The sequence below is a fragment of the Astatotilapia calliptera genome, chromosome 7 (genome assembly GCF_900246225.1).
Source record: "Astatotilapia calliptera chromosome 7, fAstCal1.2, whole genome shotgun sequence".
NCBI classification, from domain to species: Eukaryota; Metazoa; Chordata; class Actinopteri; order Cichliformes; family Cichlidae; genus Astatotilapia; species Astatotilapia calliptera.
Window position 1 is genome coordinate 38,215,525 of NC_039308.1, and position 25,864 is coordinate 38,241,388.

A 25,864-nucleotide genomic window follows, 5' to 3' on the forward strand; every position below is an offset into this window, starting at 1 on the left:
CAGGAGTCAGGTCTAAAGAGACTACTCATTTTATTTTATTTTGTTGTTATTTTCGAAAGAGCGCTCTTTTCTGTTGATCTTCTGTTAATTTTCTGTGCTGTATACATTGGGTTATTGCACCATTGTAACATTGTAATAAATCTGCCGGCTGTTCAACACTCAATTCTCTCAAATTTATTTTACTCCTCTCGAATCTAGTTTATAAGTTTAACCCTACTATACTAAGCAGGTGTTACATAACTAAAACATGATTTCAACAGCACTGCTCAAGAAAGGAACATTTTACACTGACAGCCTAATAAGTACCAGGGAGACTTTCATTTTCCTTCTGTCAATAAAGACAATGTCGATTTGCCTTTATCGCCGTCTGTTTCTGTGTGTCCTCATGAACTGCTTTTTGGTTTCTTTTTGCAAGTTTGATGATTCAAGTTCACCAGTTTGTATTTTTTACCCTTTTGGAGATTTGGATTTTACATTCACTTTTTATTGGTTTTTATTTTATTCAGTTTTGTTTTGTTTTTTTAAACCATTTGTGTTGCATGTTTGACACTTAATAACTGTGTGTGCTTGTGTTGTATGTTCATGTATTTCCTCCCTAGCGTTGGTCCTAAAACCAGGATTGATCCCACGTCACTGCGTTGTTAGTCAGTTTTCCTCATGGCTGAAGCCTTGGACAGATTCTGCCATCGTGTGTCACTTTGCAGCAGACAGCTGGTGGATTGGACTTTTGGGCATGGTAATCACACACCTAAATTTAAGACAAATTGAATTTGGGACTTGCATACTTCAAGTCAAATTTGTGCTGCAACATCAGTTCTCGTCTCTTTCTGTGTTTACGTTGCTTCAGGCTGGTTTCAGATGTTTGATAATCACATGGTTGGTGCTTTGAACCTGGGTGCCTCCAACACTTCAGCAAAGTCTACCACCTTGGAGACATGAGTGTAACCCAGTTAAAAAAAAAAGAATAAAATGTGTATAAATATGCAGTTCACAATAATCACAGCTAAATAACACATGCTTAAAAAAAGTTCAAATATATTCTCTGTTGCATGATAACAAATTAACTTCATGGTTAAACTGTTAAAAATGTTAAAGGATGTATTTATTTATCATTATATTAGGTAATGTTTTTAATTTAATTTGTTACAAAACATTTTACTTTGATAGAGCTGGTTTGTTTTTGTTTCCCCCCCAATTAAATTGAACCAGACACAGGTACACGGTGTGGATTTTTGCTGCAGGCTGAGGGAGACGAGATGAGCTAAGGCAGAGTAGTGGCTTCCTGCATTGATACGAAGTAAAAGTTTGTGACTGCAAACGTTTTGGGTTGTTGGTTAGATACCATGGAAACTGTCAGGCATTGTAAAGCAGTGAATGTCGGCCTGAAGTTTGCTGCTCAGTGATAAAGAGAGTAGCCAACTGGCAGAGCGAATAGACTATAAGCAGCTTGTAGCTAACCCTGCTTCAGGATATTTTCTGGGTCTGAAAGCAAATAGCAAAATCCACACTTTGCCCATCTGGAGCTGGACTTGCAAACATATAAAACATTAAACAGTTGTTTTCCCACCTGGTCAACAGGGCTGAACACTGTACTTTACATTTGATCATGAAAAAAGGACAGTGAGATAAAAAATCATTGAAACTTACAAAGATAAGTGTCAGAGGTGCAAATGCACAGTGGCTTACGGAGCAAAGCAGGAAGAAATGAAACTGGATCAAATGTATCACTATTTATAGAGCACTTATTAAAAATACAAGTTCACCTAAAGTATTTTCCTTCAAGTCTCCAAAATCCCAAAAATCAAACCTGATAAAAAAATTTAACACTGGGCAAAACTCAAACGTCTCATTATGTACCGATTAACTCTGCAGTCACCACTAGAGGGCATCATTGCTGTATAACTGAAAAGAAGCTGGACAGAAGCCAGTTACAACCATTTTATTAGCTGAACACGTGTACTGGTCATAGCTGGTAGCTAACTGGGTAAGGGTGTCACGGGTCTGTAGCTCTATCCACCAAGTAAGTTACAGGGCCTTTCTCTGCCTTTCTCAATTCAATTCAATTTCTTTTTTTGTCCCACAAGGGCAAATTAGTTTAGCAGCAGGATAAAAATAAACAGAACAATACTATAAAGTAATAATGACAATAATAGTGATAGAAAGTCCAAGGACAGTTATTTGCCATTAAGGAGACAAGATGCAGTAGGGATAAAAGAGACCTGGAGTCTTTTAGTCCTCCTCCTCGGTACTCTAAAACGGCGGCCGGAAAGCTACAACTCAAACTCACTGTGAAGTAGATGGTTCAAACAATTAATAATAGAATGAGCTTTTCTAAGCATATTTCTATTGTAGATGGCCAAAAGTCTATCTTGCCAGCGCCCTAAAATTTTGCTAGCAGTTTTTATGAGAAGTCCCAACCGATTCTTATTCTTCACCGTCAGGTTACCAAACCAGGCAGCGATACAGACATCACAGATTCGATAAAACTTCTATAAAACAAAGACAGCATCTCAGATGAGACATTAAAAGATCTAATTTTCCAGACCCCTGTCATCAACGAGTGCCCAGTGGAGAAAGTGGAAAGCTTCAAATACCTCGGGGCTTACATCACGCAGGACCTGTCATGGTCCTGTCACATCAACTCCGTGGTGAAAAAGGCCCGTCAGCGTCTCTACCACCTCAGACGCTTGAGAGACTTCCGACTGCCCTCCAAGGTGCTCAGGAACTTTTACTCGTGCACCATAGAGAGCATCCTGACGGGAAACATCTTAACCTGGTTCGGGAACAGCACCATGCAGGACAGACGAGCTCTACAGAGGGTTGTGCGATCAGCCGAGCGCACCATCCGCTCCGAGCTCCCTGACCTGCACTCAGTCTACAGCAGGCGGTGCTGGACCAAGGCCAGGAAGATCGTGAAGGACCTCAGCCATCCCAACAACAGACTGTTCTCTCTGTTGAGGTCAGGAAAGCGATTCCGCTCCCTGAAGACCAACACAGAGAGACTGAGGAGGAGCTTCTTCCTGCAGGCGATACGGTCTCTCAATCACACCACCACACAGTACTGACCCACACATATGGTTTTTACACACACACTGGACATTCTGGACATTTCTTTAGACTAGTTGCCACTGAACAACTACACTGCATGGTCATCTAATAAAATCACTCACTTAGTCACAAGTCACTTAAATAAATCACTTTTAAGCATATTTGCACTGCACAAGACACTTAAATATGTGGATTGCACAACCCTGGACATTACATTTCTTACCATTACCATTTATTACTTGCACAGCTGCTCTTACTGTTCTATATTTCTTCATATATTCTTATACATTTTCTATAATTTATATTTTGTGTATTGTGTATTTTGTTGTACAGTTATTTTATTTTAAAATTTAATATTTTATTTTATTCTTTCTTAGTTAAATTTACCCTATTTATTTCCTATCCTATTCATAGTCTTTTGTTTTAGGTCACGAGCAGTTGTCTAAGCATTTCACTGCATATCGTACTGTGTATGACTGTGTATGTGACAAATAAAATTTGAATTTGAATTTAAAAAGAACAGTGTTTGTCATCAGCATGAGATTCAAAACACAGTTTATGGTCAAGTACCACACCTAGATATTTATAACTCTCAACTATCCAATATCAGCACTTTTAATGATAGTAGGTGATGAGTTATAAGAGGACTTCCTAAAATCAATAATCATGTCTTTAGTTTTTGACACATTAAGTGAAAGGAAGGACTCATCACACCAATTCACAAAATCATCTACAACCTGTCCATGGCCTGACTCGTCCCCCACTAGAAGACTGACGATCACTGTGTCATCATCAAACTTCAGGATGTGTCTGTTCGTGAAATTGCTGCAACACTCATTTGTGTACAGAATGAACAGAAGGGGAGAGAGGCAGCAACCCTGGGGTGAACCAGTAGAGGAGGAGAGCACATCAGAAAATACACGATTCACCCCCACTCATGGTGTTCAACATGCATTAAAATCTCCTTCTTAATTATCTTCTCAAATGTCTTCATCACTAAAGAAGTCAGAGCCACAGGCCTAAAATCATTCAGTACCTTAGGAGAACTGCCCTTAGCAACAGGAACAATGACAGCATGTTTCTAAATCTTAGGTACTGTCTGTAGCTCTAAAGAAAGTGAGAAAATATGGTGAAAATCCCACTCAGCGGATCAGCACAAGTTCTCAGTACCTGTCCACAGATGTTGTCAGGTCCAGGACTCTTACTTTTAGTGTGTCTAAAAAGATTAGCTAACCCCCTCTCATCAATACAAATAGATGGGGGAGTGATAGTCTTTTCCCTCAGTGTGCTGGTCTGCCTAGAACAGTCAAAGTTCTCAAAACGAAGGTAAAAACTGTTAAGACTGTCTGCCAGATGTTTGTCAGAGGTAAACCCGTCTAAGGTAATATTATTTTTACCTTTTGTCTGTAGCCCTGGCATTGTTTTCATACCAAGCCAAGCTCTTTTGAGGTTGTTACTACTGAGTTCTGCCTCAATCTTATTTCTATACCTCATCTTGGCAATCTTTATTCCAGGCCTCACCTCCATCTTCAATATTCTCACAGTGGGAACGTCTCCCTCCTTAAAAGCAATTTTCTTCTAAGAATCAGATCCTTAATATCTTTAGAGAGCCACGGTTTGTTATTGGGGAAAGTCTTAAGTTCTCTGACTGGAATCACAGAGTCTTTGCAAAAAGAGATGTAGCTACACACCACATCAGTGAGTTCATCCAAATCAGAAATGCTGTCTTGGAACAAGGACCAGTCAATGCGATCAATACACCCCTGAAGGGCAACACAACTGTCTTTTGTCCAGACATTAGTCCACTTGACACAGGCCATCTCCCTCCTAATCACAGATCTGTAAGCAGGGAGGAGGTGAATAACATTGTGATCCGAAGAACCTGGTGCAGGTCTGGCCACAGACTTATATGCCCCCTTAATTGGTCCATAACACAAATCCAGCGTTTTGTTATGCCTTGTAGGACAAGTGACATATTGAAAGAAATTGTTCAGTGATTTCTTAAGATTACAATTGTTAAAATCACGAAGAATAAAATTAGGAGCATCCGGAGAGTAGGGATGGGTACCGGTATCCGGTGCCATTATGGCATAAACGGTGGTAACCAGACTGATTTAGGATTTCTCAGCTTTATTTCGGTGCTTTTTCCCCCCCCTGAGATGTGATACACTTGAGATTCTAGCCAATCATTTTATGTTTCCAAGGATAGTAGGTGGGCCCAGGCTAAAATGACCAAAGAAAAAGTGGGAAACAGCTGAACGAGATGTTTTTGGACAAAGTTTGTGTTTTTTCCATTGTTTAAGCACTGCTTCCAGCCAAGAGTGATACCATTTCTTCACACAAAAACTCAGTAATCCTGTGGTAGAAAAACATTAAATTGTGTGTCATACTGTAAATCACATGATCAAACACATGATTAACCCTCTGTTGTAGAAAAGAAATGTAAATGTTAGCGCTGCGCAGGTGTATACACTCTTTCTCAAAGTGACTTCTGTGAGCAACACAAGGTAATGAATAACACACTGCTGGTAAATTCACAAAGACACAGAAAGTGGCAATTAAAAGGTTAAGTCAGCACAGCCCAAAAGCTCATGCATCCTGTTGCTGTCATCTTTCTGCTCCTGTAAAAAGAAACATACATACATACATCCACCCTTTTGTCACTGGGTGGAGGTGCACTCTTGCATACTGGAGTCAAGTCAGTCAAGCTTTTGTCTGTCCAGTCAGCTTTTACCAATCAGTCAGTCAGTTCCCCATTTTTTAATTTTCACTCATTCATTTACTCATTGATTCTTTCTTTTGCTGATAGTGGAAATTATTGTCACATTTCGTTTCCACCCTCAGCAAAACGACAACATTTTGAAAAGAAAAAGAAGAATTTTAGACTGGATTACCTCGCTGTATCCTTATAGAAAAAGGGACTCGCTTCCTAATTGTCCCAAATAAATGACTTTCTCCTGAGCCCATTCTAATTTTGGAGAAACTCACTTTGCAACCGTTCGCAACAACATGTTGTGTAGTTCTTCCTATTGAAACATTTAGATCTGCTTAGATGACAAAGAATATTGAACAAAACTTTCAGTGCACTGTGAAAGTAACAAAATAAAAAGAATAAAAGAAAAGAAAGGAAAGGAAAGGCCTTGTTAAATCATGACACGTGTTCTTCATTTCAGGGGGATAAATCATACCAAACCTAATTGGCAGGCTCAACTTTGTAACATGAGACAAATCATCAGCCAGTTTAATCTCAAACATTCATCCAATCAGCCACACCACACACAACATACAGCATAACCCTGTTGTCTCATCACATAATAAGTTTCTTCTCATGCAGTGTTGGTCAAGTTACTTGAAAAAAGTAATCAGTAACTAATTACCAATTACTTCCCCAAAAAAGTAATCCCGTTACTTTACTGATTACTTATTTTCAAAAGTAATTAATTACACCTGAATAGGTGATAAAGCGATAGCTCTTTCAGCCCAATTCTACTTTTTCTGCATAATCCATCATACAAAATGTAATCAAATGGAAAAGTCTCTTTTTAAAACTTGTATTATTGGTTTTAATCTTTTAACTTTATGCATCAAGCAAAAATTTAATTATATGCACCATTCTCTGACTGGAAGAAATTTGTTTAACATTTAAACCTATTTTCTACACATTCCAACACATAAAATAAAATATTTTTTGTGTTTACACTCACTCTTTCAAATAGATGCAAGTAAAACACAGCAGAAAATAAATAAAGTCAAAGACTAGCGGTCCTGTTGCTCTATTTTCACCTGTAAAGCAGGACTACGGTAGGCGGAGGTTTACCCTGGTGCAGGTGTGCCGCAGCGGTCAGTTGAAGAATCCGCGAGTTTCTCTGTGAGTTTCCCATTACGTCGTTGCACACTCGGTGCTTGCTCGGAAGTTTAGGGGGTTTTTTCGCTGTAAAAAGAAGTTTTCTTCCCACACATAACGGACGCTAATGTTTTTGTCACTTTTTATGGAATCAAACTCAAAGTAAGGTCAGTACTTCCACGCTTTAAACGCTGCACGCTCATACTCTCTCTTGCACTCGATATATGATCCATTGTTGATCTGCACACAGCTGCTGTCACAAAAGTCACACTCGCTTAGGTCACTGTCATGAGACATTCTCGCAAAAAAAAATCACGGTTTTAGTAACGCAATAACGCAGCGTTCCTACAGGAAAGTAACTGTAATCTAATTACCGTTTTTGCAATAGCAATCCCTTACTTTACTCATTACCGTAAAAAAGTAATCAGATTACAGTAACGCGTTACAAGTAACGCGTTACTGCCCATCTCTGTTCTCATGTTTCAATTTCAATTTCAATTTCAATTTTATTTCTATAGCACATTTAAAAGTCACAGGTACAACAAAGTGCTTCACAGACGAGCCATACTTGCAGATGTAACCAAATGTGTGCCATGTTAAAACTTATTCACCCACCAGAAACTCAACAATCATGCAAAACTCTTCATCAGCATTCTGTTTTCTCCCTATGATACAATCATCTGTCCTCCTATAATATTTAATCCACTAGTCTACGTATCACTTCCATCTTACTGAGTGACTTGGACAAGATGACAAACAGAATCTCATGCTTAAGATGCTGTCTGGTCTTCATGAGTGTCATTGTATGTGTATATGCATGTAGGGTTAGTATGGTTAATGCATTTTCTGCTTGTGTGTGATTTATATACCTTTCTCATTTTGTGGTCCAAACTCCTTCACAATTTTTCCACTTAAATCAGTTTCCTTTTTTCCCAGGATTGCTAACCCAAATTTTGATTTCCCACACTAAACGACAGCCTTCCTCTGTGTTCTCACCTGCTCCTCTCACTCTTTGCAGTCCAATGGCAAACAGTTCTCTTCAGCTTTGTCCTGTGTCATCCTCACTGTCTCATCTTGCCATTCCACTCCAAAAGTGGCCAATGTCACTCAGACAGTCTCCTCAAAAGTCATCTTCACACACAGTGAAGTTGCAGCTTGCTGGAAACGCATCTCCATCCATCCATGATGATGGGGTTTTCTTACTCTCTGATGCCGTTTGTACACACTGCTGCTGGACCTCTCTCAGGACTCTGTTGTTGTCTCTTGGGCTGCTATGAATTGTAGATGTGCTGTGCTTCTGGAACTGCACTCCTTGTCTTCAGGCAGAGGTTAGCTTCCATGGAGCTTGTTTTTTAAGGGTGAGGAACACATGGGAGTTAAGCTGTAAACACCACTCAGCCAAAAGCTCTGCCTCAGTGTTTCCTAATGATGTGAAACCTATAACTTTCTTCCAACTGCTGCATGTGGAAAATTGATCCAGGTCTGCTTTTCACCTGAAAGTGACAAACTAAGACATTTTCATTGTTCTCCTCACTGCTTAAACAACACACATCTCTCTCTCTCTCTGGTTTTTTTTTGGAACTCTCCTTTCTTAAAAACAGAAAGTGGCATTACAGTTGTTTCAGGCTGAGAAACACCAAACACTTGCCATGTTATCATTCATATTTCGTCCACACAACTATTTTTTTCTTTTTTGTGTCCACTGGGCAGGTGACCTGCAGAATCATGTCTTCCCCAGTTCGAGACCACTTCACTCACATACTTTCACACCTCTCTGTAACTCACACACACCATGACGTCAGACACAATCACCTGCTTTTCGACAAAACAAAAACATGATGCTGATGTTACAAAAGTCTCACACACATGAATCAGGATGCAGAAAAGCTGTTGCCCATATGGGGTGCCAGGAAGAAACTAAACTCATGGATAGCTGCATGCTTGAGATATCATAGCTCTGTTTCCCTCCCCTCTGATAAGGTCAACCAGCTCCTGCTCTGAACATGTGTAGCTTGCTCATCAGCTTAAAAGCGACTGCATACAAAATGACAATCAGACTCACTCACGCAGACCACGTCTGGCCCGCACACGCACACAAAATAGACACATATGAGCTGTCACCACTTTCAAGTACAAAGTTGTTATGAAGTCTGTCACAATCCCCCCTTTTTTCCCCTTTATTTATTTATCCTTCTTATTTCATTGTACTGTATATTGTTACTCTTATTTGCCTTGTATGTCTACTGTACAAACTGAACTGGAATGACTGACTGTTTGCTTTATAATTTCAAATAAAGTTTGGGAAAAAAAGAAAAAAAAAAGAGTGATTGACTCCAGGTGAATATCGCCAACAACAATAAAAATAAGGTGTAGAAGATCTCCATCTCGGCAAAAACCTCATAAAAAGTTAAAACCACAGTTAGGAACAGAATTAAAACAAAGTTAAAAACAAAAAGAAAACGCCAGTAAACACCTGCTGCAGGTCGCCACAAGAGCAGCACCCCCTTCTGGAGGACTAATATTTCACTGAAAAATATCTGATATGCATATCAACATAATTATGGATGATTATAAAAAACACACACATTATAAAGAAAATACATCAAAAGACAGATTGTATTATATTTATGTATCAAATATGACAAAATGCAGACTTTACAGAAGTAAAATTATCTCTAGTTTAACCCTTTAAGACCTACCCCAAGTCCGCCAGAGCTTATATTATATTTTTACATGCTGTAGTGCCATTTTTGGGAGCATTTCAAGTTGCTATACATCAATACAACTGTTATAGCCCAAATTTTCATAATATGCATGCATTAAGGGCATAGTAATTACATAAATTGCAAAAAGTGCAATAAAACTGTAAAAGTTAAACGTAAAGCTGTTATAGAAGTTAATGCTTCCTTTGTGTTTGTAAGCTACTAAAATCAGCCAAAGCACTTATAAACATGATGACAGTCATGGCTGTATAAATGATCCACGTTCCACGGTTACTTCAGCTGTGCATTATTTTTAGCTCAACTTACAAAATCAACTTATACATGACACTTTTGTATATAAATTTTTAAGTGACAATTCTTTGATTCACATACTAATGGTCTCATTTGTAATGAATGTGTTAGTCAGGTATGTTTACAGATTTGTGTCTTTGGTAGAAAACTGAGTTTGACTGAGCTGATCTTAAGCTGTCTATGATGGGAAATTCATGTGGATGTAAGATGAGGTCCTCTTCTGCTCCTTTAGTTCCTTTCACTTCAGCCATCTCTCCTTCATGTACACAAACACTGAGAATGGAGTAAACCAGCTCAGTGTTTTCCCGTCTGCTCGAGCTCTGCCTCCTGCTGGCCTGAGGAGACATGATAGTGCATAGATCAGACTGACTTCATCACATACTGAGGGCTTCATTGTCAAACGAAGACTCAAAAATACTCAGCAAAACAACTATTAGAACAGAACCCAACTTGTGTTTAAGTTAGAGTTACAGTTATATATTTAACACCCAAACACTTTATTCTTACTTTAATTGATTGACATCCTTATGAAATTCATATGGAAAGTAAGAAAATTATGAGTCTTTTGAAAATCTCAAACTCATCAGAACAATCTGTCCACTTCAGACAGTGTCTCCCTGCCCTCCAGCTTTGGCATCTGATTCACCACCCGTATACCTAGTTCAACCTTCCACATCTGGAAGCCCACTCTGGTGAGTTAGGGAAGAGTCAAAGGTTTCTACTACATTGTCATCCGGTCACCAAACCCAATTACTGAATAAGGAGTGTAATTATTCTAACTTTGAGGAAGAATCGTCCCCTAGTGTTTGATCATTCCCTTATCCCCGATGACACTTCTGATAGGTTGCTAAGTTTGAGACAAGGCCAGTGGAGCACTGATGATTGTGCTGAAAACACATCATGAGGTTTGTTTTGCACAGTTTAGATGATCAAGTGAAGAATGAGGTAGCATCAAGTGATGACACAGAAACATTTGAAACATTGGTTTCTCTTCCTATCAAGACAGACAACTGCCTGCAGAAAAGAAGAGTAGGTGAGAACTCCAGATCCCAGCTTTCCTTGAAGACGGGAAGTGGCATCACCACAAAGTGTCAAATCGTGGTGTGTGGAGAGAAGGAAGAGAGGACCTTCACTCGCAAGCTGGTGAAGGATGGTCTTTATTGTGGAGACAGGATGAACAGAACAGGATAGAGACTGACTGAATGACTGAACTGAACCAGAAACACACAAATCGATGATGACAAGACAGAAAAGGAGAAAACTAAGGACTTAAATACACAGGAGTGATGATGATGATAAGAGACAGGTCAGAACACAGCTACAACCAAATCTGACTAATAACACACAAGAAGTAGAACTAAACGCAATGCATGGAGACAGATGACTAACACAATAAATCAGGAAACATGAACATAGAGAAAATAAACAGAACATGTCCATTTACTTCTCTGATACACTGTGGCATGTGACAAGATTTACATATCACCCAGGTAGGGGGGGTGACATGTTTTTCTTGGTATCATTCATGGCATCCTAATGAATATAGTCTTTGAATGTGGCCATCAATTTACATCACAGGTATGGAAAGTTTTCTCTTCAGCCTTAGGAGCACGACTGAATTTATCTTCAGGTTTTTACCCCAAATCGAAATTAGATGAAAGAATATATGGATTAACGACTTATCTGTAAATCCTTGCAAAGTAATCCTGTGTAAGGGACTGAACATAATCCCTGTAAAAATTACTCAAGTTTACCATGAAGCATTCTGGGTTGTTTTGATGCAATAAACTCATCTTTAACCTTTGTGGAGTGTCTGCTCTGAGGTGAGGTCACATCCATCCTGTATTCAAATAATGGGTTAAAAACAGTGAGTACACAGCTTTCCCAGGTGTGTCCTGCCAGGTAAAGTCTATCAAGGGTTTTACCAAAAATAACCACTAACTGTCAGTGTGACAGAGGGAACACTGGATGTTATAGATGACCTACCTGAGCAGGTGAAATCGAGGATGTTGAGAGAATAAACTGATGTTACACACTCCCTTACAGCACAGAAAGACTGGACACACTCAGGTTTGATCCTTGTTGGAAGTCTGGCTAAGGACTTTGTTATCATTCTCAAAGAAACAGCAGAACCACAGCCCAGATGTTCACAGATAACAGCTGCCTCCTTCAGGCTCCAGTTGGGGACAAAGACTGGTTTCCAATCTCCCAGTTTCACTTCCAGTATACCTGCACAGGGACTGACTCCTCCCATCAACCTGACAGACTCTAACAGAAAGCAGAGAGTCATCAGTAAAAGAATAAAGTGAGTTTGAACCACAAAAAGCTGCAGCTCCTCTTCTACCTGAGCAGGTGAGTCCAACAGCTTTGCCAGGTGAGCAGCTGTTTCTAGCTGAGCCTGAGCTTCTACAGTCCAGGAGAGCAGACTCATGGCCTCCACACTGGAACTCTTTGCTCCACACTGAAGCCTCCACTTCTCCATAGAGCGCCCCCTGGAGGACCGAAGGAGGCCCACAGCCGAGCTCCCTACAGACCACCTCTGCATCCTGCTGGTCAAAGTCAGCTTCACACACTGAGGACCAGCTCTGGTCAGACTTCACCTCCAGTCTGCCTGAACACAGACTGGAACCATTCAGCAGCCTGACAGAGTCTGGAGACGTCAGAGAAGATCAAACAGAGAGATCAGAGACAGCAGACACACAAGAAAAAGATGGCAGCAAACAACTATTCACTGATTCAAACTCAGCACAACTGTAACATGACTTCATCATTAACAACAGAACTCATCTTTCTAACAGGAGACATGTTAGTATCACATTTACATTTTATACAGTGGACAGGCTCTCACTGATTTCTGATGTTTTACAAATGATGGCAAAACAGCTGCAGTTCTTTGTTGTGCTCTTCTGATACTCAACAATTATTGCTCTACACATACAACCTATATAAAAATCTTCTATTTAAAAAAATGTTCTAATGATTTTAGAGAGACAGGATGGAAAAGTAGGCCAATTCACTTCCATTGCTGAGGCAGATTATCTATGGTTGTAAGGTCTTCAGTGACAGATGCAGCAGTCACTCCTGAAAAGACTGTGATAATCAGATGTAAAGTGAACGGAAGAAGGAGTCCTATTGATTGGTTAGCTTTGGTGCCCAAGGGGAGCTGGGAGAAGCTAAGGGTAGATTTAGTGACTAAAGAATCAAAAACCTAGGTGTGGTTAAAGGAACAAAAATTTTGGTCAGGCTGAAAAAGATCCTGGAGAGTTGGGTCCATCTAAGGAGAGCATGCCACTTTTCTGTATACAATCTAAAGAGTGAGGAGTTGGCACTTAGGAATACTTTGAGGATATCGCAAATCTCACTGACATACCTTCTGTAAATGGAAGCATAGTCTGGAGACAAGGGTACAACTCACTTTAGCTGCTGTGTGCAAGCTGTTACTGTGCCATACATGATGTCATAAATATTTTTGCCTGATTGGCTTACCTGAACAGGTGAGATCTAGGACAAAAAAAGACAAACTTGAAGAGACACAATCCCTAAGAGCAGATCCAGACTGAACACAATCAGGTTTGAGCTGCCACACCAATGTCAGTGACTTCTGTCTCTGTTCTACTGAAACAGCAGAGCCACAATCCAGATGTTCACATACAACAGCTGCTGCCTTCAGTGTCCAGTCAGATTCTTCCACTGGTCTCCACTCTCCGAGGTGTTTCACCTCCACCGTACCTGCACAGAGATTAGCTCCTCCCATCAACCTGACATCATCCGGCTCTGAACAGAAAGCAGAGAGTCATCAGTAAAGAAGTGAATTTACTTCTGAACAGATTAATTGAACTTTCATTCTTTATTCTCTCTGATTTCATCCTTTTACCTGTAGCATTGTGTTTTTCTTCAGCCTGGAGTCCTGAGTAGGAAACCAAAGAAGAAAAAACCCACATATTTAAGGCAAAACATTGATTGGAGCTCAGCAGAGGACAGAACAAAATCTCAGACCGGTTTTTGAGGAATTTGCTATCAGCTCACATATTATCAAATTCACCATGAGTCATTTTATCAGTCTGCTTTCAGAGACATGAACATGTGAAAAAACAGACCAGAGAGTGCTTTACACAGGCCAACAAGTGAATTTAATATAAAAGTAGACCTGTCCCTTGACCTGATCCAGTTCTCCACAGGGCTTTTGTGAATCACTCTTTATCTGACACCTCAATCAGGACCAATCTGTCTTTGGAGACTCTATCAAAAGCCCAGGAATATATCACTGGGACACCCCTACCATTCAACAATGGTAATGTGGCAATCCATAGAGGGGTATTGTCACTATTATTACTATCATCAGTATTAGTATTAGTAGAACCAGTTGTTAATATCAGCTCTTTAACATTGGGAATCCTATGTGGTTGATAAATTGTTAGTTACATTCAAAGGAGATAAATTAAACTCATGCCTTGATATTTTTACTCAAGTTTCCTATTGGCTTAAAAATTAAAGTTATGTTTGTATAATTACTCTTACTTCTAATTGAATGTTCAATACAACAATGATCAGCTCAGAGAATGTGTCACTGTTGTTCTTACCTGAGCAGGTTACTTTCAGGACATTGGATGAATAACCTGATTTTGCACATTCCCACAAAGCGGATCCAGGTTTGACACAGTCAGGTCTGATTAACCACACATTTTTTTCTGTAGAGTCTTCAGATTGGGCAGAAACAGCAGAACCACAGCCCAGATGTTCACAAACAACAGCTGCTGCCTTCAGGTTCCAATGACGGATAAAAACTGGTTTCCAGTCCCCCAAATATTTCAATTCCAGTATACCTTCACAGTGACTGTCTCCTCCCACCAACCTGATACGATCAGGCTCTAACAGAAAGCAGAGAGTCATCAGTAAAAGAATAAAGTGAGTTTGAACCACATCAAAGCTGCAGCTCCTCTTCTACCTGAGCAGGTGAGTCCAACAGCTTTGCCAGGTGAGCAGCTGTTTCTAGCTGAGCCTGAGCTTCTACAGTCCAGGAGAGCAGACTCATGGCCTCCACACTGGAACTCTTTGCTCCACACTGGAGCCTCCACTTCTCCATAGAGCGCCCCCTGGAGGACCGAAGGAGGCCCACAGCCGAGCTCCCTACAGACCACCTCTGCATCCTGCTGGTCAAAGTCAGCTTCACACACTGAGGACCAGCTCTGGTTAGACTTCACCTCCAGTCTGCCTGAACACAGACTGGAACCATTCAGCAGCCTGACAGAGTCTGGAGAAATAATATTAAATACTTTTTTAAAAAGGAGGACTTTGTGTTCTTTGAAAAGGTGAACAAAAACAGCATACTATAAGGGGAAAAAAACCTTGCCAGATTGTCTTTTACTTTTTGCTGTTAAGCCTTCCTGTAATGTCTTGTGTTTATTCTTTGTTTTTCCATTTTTACAACCTTACTGGATTATTTAGAATATTCTCTTTCACATACCTTTGCTGGACTTCGCTACCTGCCTTCATATGTAAGCACAATTAGCACTCTGACAAAGTACCAAAACAGTGACAGGACTAGTCATACAAGGTGAGGGAAAATTATGAATCACAGAAACAGCAGAGTAAGGAAACACGTCTCAAATTAATCAAGACAATCACACAAAGGACGTAAAACTCAAGACAGTACACGATAGACATAAACTCAGTCAAACAGGACTAGAGACCAGTTGACCACCACCTCACAAACTCTGCACCATTGGGAAAAATGTGTATTTCCTAAGTGACTGGAATGTGGTTGCTGGAGGTGGTGATTGCACTGGTTACCCACAGATTTTAGTAGTCATGCATAGTTTGTATGAAATACACCAATTTTTTGGAGCTACTGTCTGTATTGTAGTGAAAGTAATAAAAAAATCAGCACAAACATGAGATGGAGAATGTTCATCTTCAAAGTAAAAGTTGTCTTATGATTGCGAGCATGATTGTAACAAATATACACACCGGTTTTGTTTATGCAAAGAATTCATCCTCAAAAAATGCAAAACAAAAAGTTAACTTACTGAAAGTTAAGTTTGGCTCAACAAAGCTCTGACTCTGAGCCTGGCAAGAGTCTAAAAAAACCAAACCTACAACAAAAACTATTTTTCAGGCCAAACGAAGGTCTTAAAATGAGTGAAATGTAATTAGGCGTCATACACAGTAAGGATGTAACAGTATTAACTATACAACCAACGTCTGCTGGAGTAGAGTTTAGGTAACTACTCTGCATTTTATTGTCACATGACATCGTAAAAAATGACAGTTAAGGGATGACTTCTTTAAAATTTGCTACAGCACCTAAGTTAAAATCAGAGTTGTAAATCTGTCACCCAAATCCTGCCCCGACTAGAGACTGTAAATAACTCTTTGTACGAGCTCCTCACTTAGTAAGCAAATACTATTTCAGGTGTGTATCACTTATTTCTCTTTACTAAATAGTTCAACTTATTATTCAGTAAGCACTTTTGTGCTCTGAACTTATTTTTTTAACTGGGCTTACTTTGGCAGGTGAGATGCTGAATATAGAAAAAGAGATTCAGTCTTGCACACTCTCTCACAGCAGATCCAGAATGAACACAGTCAGGAGTGATTCTCCACATAGATCTGAGTGAGACCACCTTCCTCTGGCCTACAGAAACAGCAGATCCACAGTCCAAGTGTTGGCAAACAGCAGCTGCCTCCTTCAGGGACCAGTCTGAGGAACCTACTGATCTCCACCCTCCTTGTTTCACCTCCACTATACCTTTACAGTGATTGGCTCCTCCCACCAGCCTGAAAGGCTCTAAAAGAAAGCAGAGAGTCATCAGTAAAAGAATAAAGTGAGTTTGAACCACATCAAAGCTGCAGCTCCTCTTCTACCTGAGCAGGTGAGTCCAACAGCTTTGCCAGCTGAGCAGCTGTTTCTAGCTGAGCCTGAGCTTCTACAGTCCAGGAGAGCAGACTCATGGCCTCCACACTGGTACTCTTTGCTCCACACTGGAGCGTCCACTTCTCCATAGAGCGCCCCCTGGAGGACCAAAGGAGGCCCACAGCCGAGCTCCCTACAGACCACCTCTGCATCCTGCTGGTCAAAGTCAGCTTCACACACTGAGGACCAGCTCTGGTTAGACTTCACCTCCAGTCTGCCTGAACACAGACTGGAACCATTCAGCAGCCTGACAGAGTCTGGAGACATCAGAGAAGATCAAACAGAGAGATCAGAGACAGCAGACACACAAGAAAAAGATGGCAGCAAACAACTATTCACTGATTCAACCTCAGCACAACTCAACATGACTTCATCATTAACAACAGAACACATCTTTATAACATCACACACTGGACACTTTTTAGCATAATAATAATAATAATAAATTTTATTTACGAGCGCCTTTCAAGTCACCCAAGGACACTTTACAATAAGAAGACACATAGTAAAACAATGGCAAGATAAGAACAATAAAACAAAAGCACATGATAAAATTAACAAACAGTGGATTCACAGTCAATATGCAGATTTGAATCAAGGACAGTGCGTAGACAATTATTATAAGATAACAACAAATCATCAGGAGTAGAATAGAAGTCCGGAATCTGAACATTGTCCAAACTGGTAGTGAGAATGTCCATATCAATGTTCTTGATGTTGCGGAACGAGATGAGACGGGTTGGCTTGGTAGAAGAGCAGCAGAGAGTGAGGTTAAATGAAAGGAGGAAGTGGTCATTTATGGGGATTTCAGTAGCAGAAAGATTCGAGGGAGTAAGACCAGAACAGCAGACCAAGTCCAGGGTGTGGCCTTTAGAGTGAGTGGGAAAGTCAATAAATTGTTTAAATTCAGAGCCTTCCAAACAGGAAGAAAGGTCTCTGGTGAGCAGAAGGTCATTATTGTCCATGTGAATATTGAAATCTCCCACCAAGATCACATTTGGGGAGAGAGATGAAAGATGGGTTAGTAGATTAGCAAAGTCACTGAGGAAGACAGGGTTAGGTTTGGGGGGGCAGTATACAGTAGCTATGATGGTGGGAATGTGATGACATTTACATTTAACACTGGAGCAGCTCTCACTGATTTTTGAAGATGTTCAAAATGACGCCACATCATTACGACCTGCAGATGTCTCTATTATGTTCCTTCCTTCTCAGCAATAATTTCAACAATTTCCATCTTTTGCATTTCTATGAAAAGATTAATAATTCAAAATAAATAATTTTAGAACAAACTCCCAAAAATCTTAATCTAAATCTAAAAAAAATCTAACTGGATCACTACATTAAGGAAGTGCCCAGAGTGAAGGAGGTTGTCTGTGTGTGGAGATACTGATGAACTCTGGTTGGACAGAATTTGTGTCTCAGATTTGTGTCCAGGTGTTCTTTGGTGTCTTTTTATGAAGCTAACCAACAAGTTTCATTAAGCTAAAAGAGGAGTTCTCCTGGGCTGGCTGGTAGTTAGCTCAGAGGAACTCTGAAGCTCTGTTCTTCATGGCTTCTGGGCAGTCTGCTGCTAGTCTATCTAGTGTGTGTGTGTAAATCAGGTACATTACTACCAATCATTGACTCACCTGAGCAAGTGAAATCCACTATAGAGGAGGAGGATCCTGATATTACACACTCTCCCAGAGCAGCTCCAGACTGAGCACAGTCAGAATTGATCATCCACACAGATCTGCCTGCAGACTCTTTTCTCTCTTCTACAGAAACAGCAGAGCCACAGTCCAGATGTTCGCAGAATATAGCTGATGTCTTTAATGTCCAGTCAGACATGTCTATGGGTCTCCACTCTCCCAGATGTTTTATCTCAAGTGTTCCTGCACAGCGACTGGCTCCTCTCACCAGCCTGGCAAACTCTGAATAGATGGCAGAAAATCATCAGTACAGACGTGAATTTAATTTTCAAAAGGATGAAGTCAAACTGCCCTGCTTATTTTGCTTCTGTGGCTGTTTACTTCTTTTTAGGATGATTACCTGTTGAGTCATGTTTTTCTTCAGCCTGGACTCCTGAGGAGAAAGTTAGACAAGAAATATCAGTCACACTCAGCTGTGGACAGAGCAAACTGCATTCCAGCTGTATACAGTGCGAGCAGGAAGCCTCTTCCCTTTCCTGAATGAGGTTGACTGCTTAGCATGAGACAGCAGTGTGTGCTACAATTTTTTCATTCTGATAAACACACTTTATCTGACATATTACTGAACATGAACCCATGTGATGCTGCTGAATAAGGGGCTCTGAAGTGAATACAAATTCCTTTGATATGAACTGTGCGTTTGGGTGATGCAGATGTGTAGGCCAGTCCTACCTGAGCTCCACAGCAGCACCACCAGCAGCAGCAGTGGATCCATGTCCAGGCAGGCGTCTCTCTGATGATACTCAGTGTTTATCCACACTGAGAGGCGGAGCTTCACTGGGATCTGATCTGATTTTTTAAAAAATTGGTTTAGTGTCACATGATCAGTTTTTCCTGTGTGTCAGGACTGAATGAAAGTTCACCTCATGAAAAGTTCATGAGGTGAACTGCTGGCTGCTGTTCACCTTTGTACACTAGATATACCACTAATAAACACAGACACTTAAAAATGATGTGTTATTAAAGCTAATAACACATCAAACTGAGGTTATTGTACTCGGCCCTGAAAATCTTAGAAATATGGTATCTAACCAGATTCTTACTCTGGATGGCATTACCTTGGCCTCCAGTAATGCTGTGAGGAACCTTGGAGTCATTTTTGACCAGGATATGTCCTTCAATGCACATACTAAACAAATATGTAGGACTGCTTTTTTCCATGTGCACAACATCTCTAAGGTTAGAAATATCCTGTCTCTTAGTGACGCTGAAAAACTAGTTCATGCATTTATTACTTCCAGACTGGACTACTATAATATTTATTATCAGGATGTCCTAAAAACTCACTGAAAAGCCTTCAGTTAAAGCAAAATGCTGCAGCAAGAGTCCTGACAGGGACTAGAAAGAGAGAGCAGATTTCTCCTGTATTGGCTTCCCTTCATTGGCTTCCTGTTAAATCCAGAATTGAATTCAAAATCCTGCTCCTCACATACAAGGTCTTAAATAATCAGGCCTCATCTTATGTTAATGACCTTGTAGTACCATATCACCCTATTAGAGCACTTCACTCTCGCTCTGCAGGCCTACTTGTTGTTCCTAGAGTATTTAAAAGTAGAATGGGAGGGAGAGCCTTCAGTTTTCAGGCCCCTCTTCTGTGGAACCAGCTTCCAGTTTGGATTCAGGAGACATACACTATCTCTACTTTTAAGATTAGGCTTAAAACTTTCCTTTTTGCTAGAGCATACAGGGAGTGCAGAATTATTAGGCAAGTTGTATTTTTGAGGAATAATTTTATTATTGAACAACAACCATGTTCTCAATGAACCCAAAAAACTCATTAATATCAAAGCTGAATGTTTTTGGAAGTAGTTTTTAGTTTGTTTTTAGTTTTAGCTATTTTAGGGGGATATCTGTGTGTGCAGGTGACTATTACTGTGCACAATTATTAGGCAACTTAACAAAAAACAAATATATACCCATTTCAATTATTTATTTTTACCAGTGACACCAATATAACATCTCCACATTCACAAATATACATTTCTGACATTCAAAAACAAAACAAAAACAAATCAGCGACCAATATAGCCACCTTTCTTTGCAAGGACACTCAAAAGCCTGCCATCCATGGATTCTGTCAGTGTTTTGATCTGTTCACCATGAACATTGCGTGCAGCAGCAACCACAGCCTCCCAGACACTGTTCAGAGAGGTGTACTGTTTTCCCTCCTTGTAAATCTCACATTTGATGATGGACCACAGGTTCTCAATGGGGTTCAGATCAGGTGAACACGGTGGCCATGTCATTAGTTTTTCTTCTTTTATACCCTTTCTTGCCAGCCACGCTGTGGAGTACTTGGACGCGTGTGATGGAGCATTGTCCTGCATGAAAATCATGTTTTTCTTGAAGGATGCAGACTTCTTCCTGTACCACTGCTTGAAGAAGGTGTCTTCCAGAAACTGGCAGTAGGACTGGGAGTTGAGCTTGACTCCATCCTCAACCCGAAAAGGCCCCACAAGCTCATCTTTGATGATACCAGCCCAAACCAGTACTCCACCTCCACCTTGCTGGCGTCTGAGTCGGACTGGAGCTCTCTGCCCTTTACCAATCCAGCCACGGGCCCATCCATCTGGCCCATCAAGACTCACTCTCATTTCATCAGTCCATAAAACCTTAGAAAAACCAGTCTTGAGATATTTCTTGGCCCAGTCTTGACGTTTCATCTTGTGTGTCTTGTTCAGTGGTGGTCGTCTTTCAGCCTTTCTTACCTTGGCCATGTCTCTGAGTATTGCACACCTTGTGCTTTTGGGCACTCCAGTGATGTTGCAGCTCTGAAATATGGCCAAACTGGTGGCAAGTGGCATCTTGGCAGCTGCACGCTTGACTTTTCTCAGTTCATGGGCAGTTATTTTGCGCCTTGGTTTTTCCACACGCTTCTTGCGACCCTGTTGACTATTTTGAATGAAACGCTTGATTGTTCGATGATCACGCTTCAGAAGCTTTGCAATTTTGAGACTGCTGCATCCCTCTGCAAGATATCTCACTATTCCTGAGCCTGTCAAGTCCTTCTTTTGACCCATTTTGCCAAAGGAAAGGACGTTGCCTAATAATTATGCACACCTGATACAGGGTGTTGATGTCATTAGACCACACCCCTTCTCATTACAGAGATGCACATCATCTAATATGCTTAATTGGTAGTAGGCTTTCGAGCCTATACAGCTTGGAGTAAGACAACATGCATGAAGAGGATGATGTGGACAAAATACTCATTTGCCTAAAAATTCTGCACTCCCTGTATAGTTTGGGCTGGATCAGGTGACCCTGAATCCTCCCTTAGTTATGCTGCAATAGACGTAGGCTGCCGGGGGATTCCCATGATGCATTGAGTTTTTCCTTTCCAGTCACCTTTCTCGCTCACTATGTGTTAATAGACCTCTCTGCATTGAATCATATCTGTTCTTAACCTCTGTCTCTCTTCCACAGCATTTATCCTGTCTTCCTTCTCTCACCCCAACCGGTCGCAGCAGATGGTCGCCCCTCCCTGAGCCTGGTTCTGCCGGAGGTTTCTTTCTGTTAAAAGGGAGTTTTTCCTTCCCACTGTCGCCAAAGTTCTTGCTCATAGGGGGTCATATGATTGTTGGGTCTTTCTCTGTATCTATTATTGTGCGATCTACTGTACAATATAAAGCGCCTTGAGGCAACTGTTGTTGTGATTTGGCGCTATATAAATAAAATTGAATTGAATTGAATCATACTGATATGTGTTCTTTTTGCATCCTCTGACACAATTATAGTTACAGACTCTCTCTCTGCCCAAACCTATCTTTTGATCATAAGTAATTTACCTAAAAAGTGACAAAACAAACTCAAAGTTCATTAATTTGACTGAAATGGGGACCCTAAATATGGATTTTCAATGAAGAAATATCATTGAAGTGATTTTTTTGCCACAACAGCTGTAGTAAATTCTGATATCATGACATCTCTCAACCACACAAAGCTGAAAAAATGAGCAGCCTGATGCTTTAAGAGAATGAAGTTTAATTCTTGGCCTGAATTATTGATCATTGTGTTCTTGATCTGAGTGTTCACTGTTAAGTGGAGTCAGCTGTGTCACTCCACACAGCTGCTCCATCAGGAAGCAGGAGGGTGGAACAGGACCAGAGAGTACCAGCGCACACACCCAGCACTGCTTCACTACTGCATCAGCAGATGAAACATCAGCTCACATTTCATGGACTTATTGCCTAAAGCAATGAGTCACAGCAGCTCAGTGCAAAGTCGTCCTGAATGAGAGAGAGCTCTTCTTCCACAGGTCAACTGACTCATTTAACAGTTTGATGAGTGTGACAGGTGACATGTTGTGGCCTTCACATTCAGCAGAGCTCACCTGTGGGCCACGCTGGAGCTTGGTGGACCCCACTGCTGGTTTTGATATCTGTATTTTTTGATATTAGGCTGTTGGATTTTAACTGTGTCCTATTGGCGTGCACACTTTGGATCAGTAACATTAAATACAAAATATGACCTTTTTTTTTTTTTAGCAATTCAATATTTGTGAGTATTAATAATAAAATTATAGTTAATTTTGTTTACTAAGTGTTTATTAAGTGTTTATAGAGATCCACTTTGCACAAAATCCAGTGAGGAAACGAGACATTGGACATGTAGATGCAATACACCATGCAAAATTCATAACTTTTTAAAAGTTATATGAGCCTGTGTTATGAATAAACATATTTTACCAAATTGCAACTGATTTGCAAACATGATCATTTCATTGTTAACAATAAAACAAAAAGTACTATAATTCCAAAAGATCTCATAAGTATTGATCAGTTCTCTGACTGGTACAATTTAAACCAGCATTGTTTAACTAACTGTAACTTTTTACTTCATTCCACAGGAGTGACGACCTGGAGTTACGGTGTCTGAGGCTGCCGGACAACTAAAAAACAGACAAACTCTCCAACTACTCACCTGTGGAAGCAGAGATTCAAGGAAAAGAGATCAGAGCACTTCTAAGGTTTACAGGGAGCAGATGAGTCTTTGTCCTCAATTTGTATTCTGTCTGTTCTCTCTTTGTCTGTCTCTGTGCTGGATCTGTGGACCTTTCTGTTCATGCAGCAACAGAAGAACACCAAAGCACCACCCACTAAAACTTGAGTGGCACCTTAAGTGTCATTTGAACCTCATCTGAATTTTAGACTGGGGGGCTGTGCATTTTCTCCCCTTTGGACTGATTGGTAAATGGACTGATTCTTATATAGTGCTTTTCTACTCTCCTGGAGTACTCAAAGTGCTTTATACAACACACCACATTCACCCATCATCTAAAATTGAATCAAATGAAAAAAGTCTCTTTTTAAAACTTGCTTTATTAGTTGTAATCTTTTAACTTAATGCACATTGCATCAAGCAAAAACTAAATTATATGCAACAGTCTTTGCCTTGAAGAAATTTGTTTAACATTTAAACCTATTTTCTGCATATTCCAGCATATGCAATTTAAATATTGTTTTGTGTTTACACTCACTTTAAAAAATAGATGCATATAAAACACAGCAGAAAATAAATAAAATCAAAGTCTCAAGGGGACTAAGTCCTGTCGCTCTTAAATCTATTTTCACCTGTTTAGCAGGAGTGGGGGTTTGCCCGGTGCCTCGGCGGTGATGTCAGTGGGGGGATCCAGGGGTTTCTCTGCGAATTTCACATTCTTGTGCGAGGTACTTGCTCAGGCGGTGTTTTTTTTCTCTGTAAAAAGAAGTTTTCTGTCACTTTCACTTCCACGCTTTAAACGCTGCACAGTCATACTCTCGCCCACACTCGATATATTATCCATTTTTGATCTGCACACAGCTGTTACCACGAAAGTCGCACGCGCTTACGTCATTGTCATGAGACACTCTCAAAAACAAAATCACAGTTTAGTAATGCAGTAATGCAGCGTGCTTAATCTAATTACTTTTTTGCAACAGTTATCCCTTACTTTACGTGTTACTTGAAAAAAGTAATCAGATTACAGTGGCGCGTTACCTGTAGCACGTTATTGCCCATCTCTGCAAAGAGTGAATGACTTATCACATTTCTCTTTTTCTATGTCCCGTTAGTAAACTTTATATTATTAATTGGTATGTATTATTGTAGCGTCTACCTTACAATATAAAGCACCTTGAGGTGACTCGTTGTGATTTGGCGCTTTATAAATAAAATCAAATTGAATTGAAAAATTAATTAATAACTGATGAACATATTGATTTATTCCTCCTACAGTTACCTGGTCACAGCAGGATGAATCTGCTAGTTTAAAACGAACACATTTCTTTTCAGGTCTATAGTCAGGCTGACAAAGAATCGGAGCTCTACTGAGCCAAGGATTCCTTTAACTTGTGATGACTTCATGAATTCCTTTAGAGTTAAAACTTCATGCTGTGTGTTCTCTTTTTTCCCTACTTCCTACCTCTGCATGCCAGACTTTTGTTTTTTGGGGGGAATTCATGCAACAAAGCTTTTTGTTGGGTCCATCGTCCATCTATCTTCATTACATACCACAGGCTTTTGAAATAGTGATAATTAAACTTTTAGATTTCTAGCCTTTTCATGTCAGAAATCCTTTAAAGAGCAGTTGTCAAACAGCTGACTGATAGTTAACAGTTTATGTGAAGTGTTTCAGTCAGGATTTGTAATACAGCAATCCGAGCATTGAGGCGGCTTTAGCGAAGGTTACTAATGACCTTCTTCTGGCCTCTAGCAGTCGACTCTGAAACTAGATGAATACCCCAATTACTTAAACGGCAGAAATGTCTTACAGACATAAAAAACAGGATGACCTCTAAAGTTCAGCTTCTAAATTCAGATAAAACTGAGTTAATTGGACTCAACCCTGAAAATCTCAGAAACATGGTGTCAGATGCTTGCTGTGAGGAACGTTGGTGTCATTTTTGACCAGGATACGTCCTTCAGCGCACATATTAATCACATATGTAGGACTGATTTCTTCCATTTGCACAATATCTTGAAAATTACAAAACCATCTGAATATTTCTTTTCCTCTTTGCCTTGGATGTCACCTGTAAAGAATCATAGAGTCTAGTTAATAATGGTGGGGAAACACAGACTATGCTGGAGACCAAAACCATTTTTTTGTTCGTTTGTTTTTTTATATCAGGTGGTAAACATGATATTAAACTTGTAGCATTGGAAATTTTAACATGGGAGTCTATGGGGACTGCACCATCTGGGACTGTCAGGGTGGTCTCCTACCCAGGGGATCATCCCACCTCTTGTGAACACACCCTGCTTACAATGCACAGCTATGCCTTCAGCAGGAATCCACACCAAAGCTCAGTTGAGGCTCATATGAAACTTCTGTGGTCACACATAAGTGGGTGGTGGTTTTGCCCTTTTT

General features: G+C 40.3%; 1 protein-coding gene across 2 annotated transcripts; it reads right to left on the reverse strand.

Moving 5' to 3' along the window:
• Positions 1-9,717: 9,717 nt before the first annotated feature.
• LOC113026175 (scavenger receptor cysteine-rich type 1 protein M130-like) lies at positions 9,718-23,545 on the reverse strand. Of its 2 annotated transcripts, none has more exons than XM_026174655.1 (13): positions 23,437-23,545; positions 19,186-19,302; positions 18,854-18,886; positions 18,451-18,735; positions 16,771-17,076; positions 16,412-16,693; positions 14,852-15,157; positions 14,487-14,774; positions 13,781-13,813; positions 13,636-13,680; positions 12,251-12,556; positions 11,893-12,174; positions 9,718-10,241 (listed from the first exon to the last, which is right to left on the reverse strand). In XM_026174655.1, the coding sequence occupies exons 2-13, from the start codon at positions 19,226-19,228 to the stop codon at positions 10,201-10,203; spliced, it is 2,250 nt and encodes a 749-aa protein (XP_026030440.1). In that variant the 5' UTR covers positions 19,229-19,302; positions 23,437-23,545; the 3' UTR covers positions 9,718-10,200. The 2 variants fall into 2 exon arrangements, with proteins under 2 accessions (XP_026030440.1, XP_026030439.1); XM_026174654.1 differs by having other exon boundaries at positions 13,393-13,680.
• Positions 23,546-25,864: the final 2,319 nt, after the last annotated feature.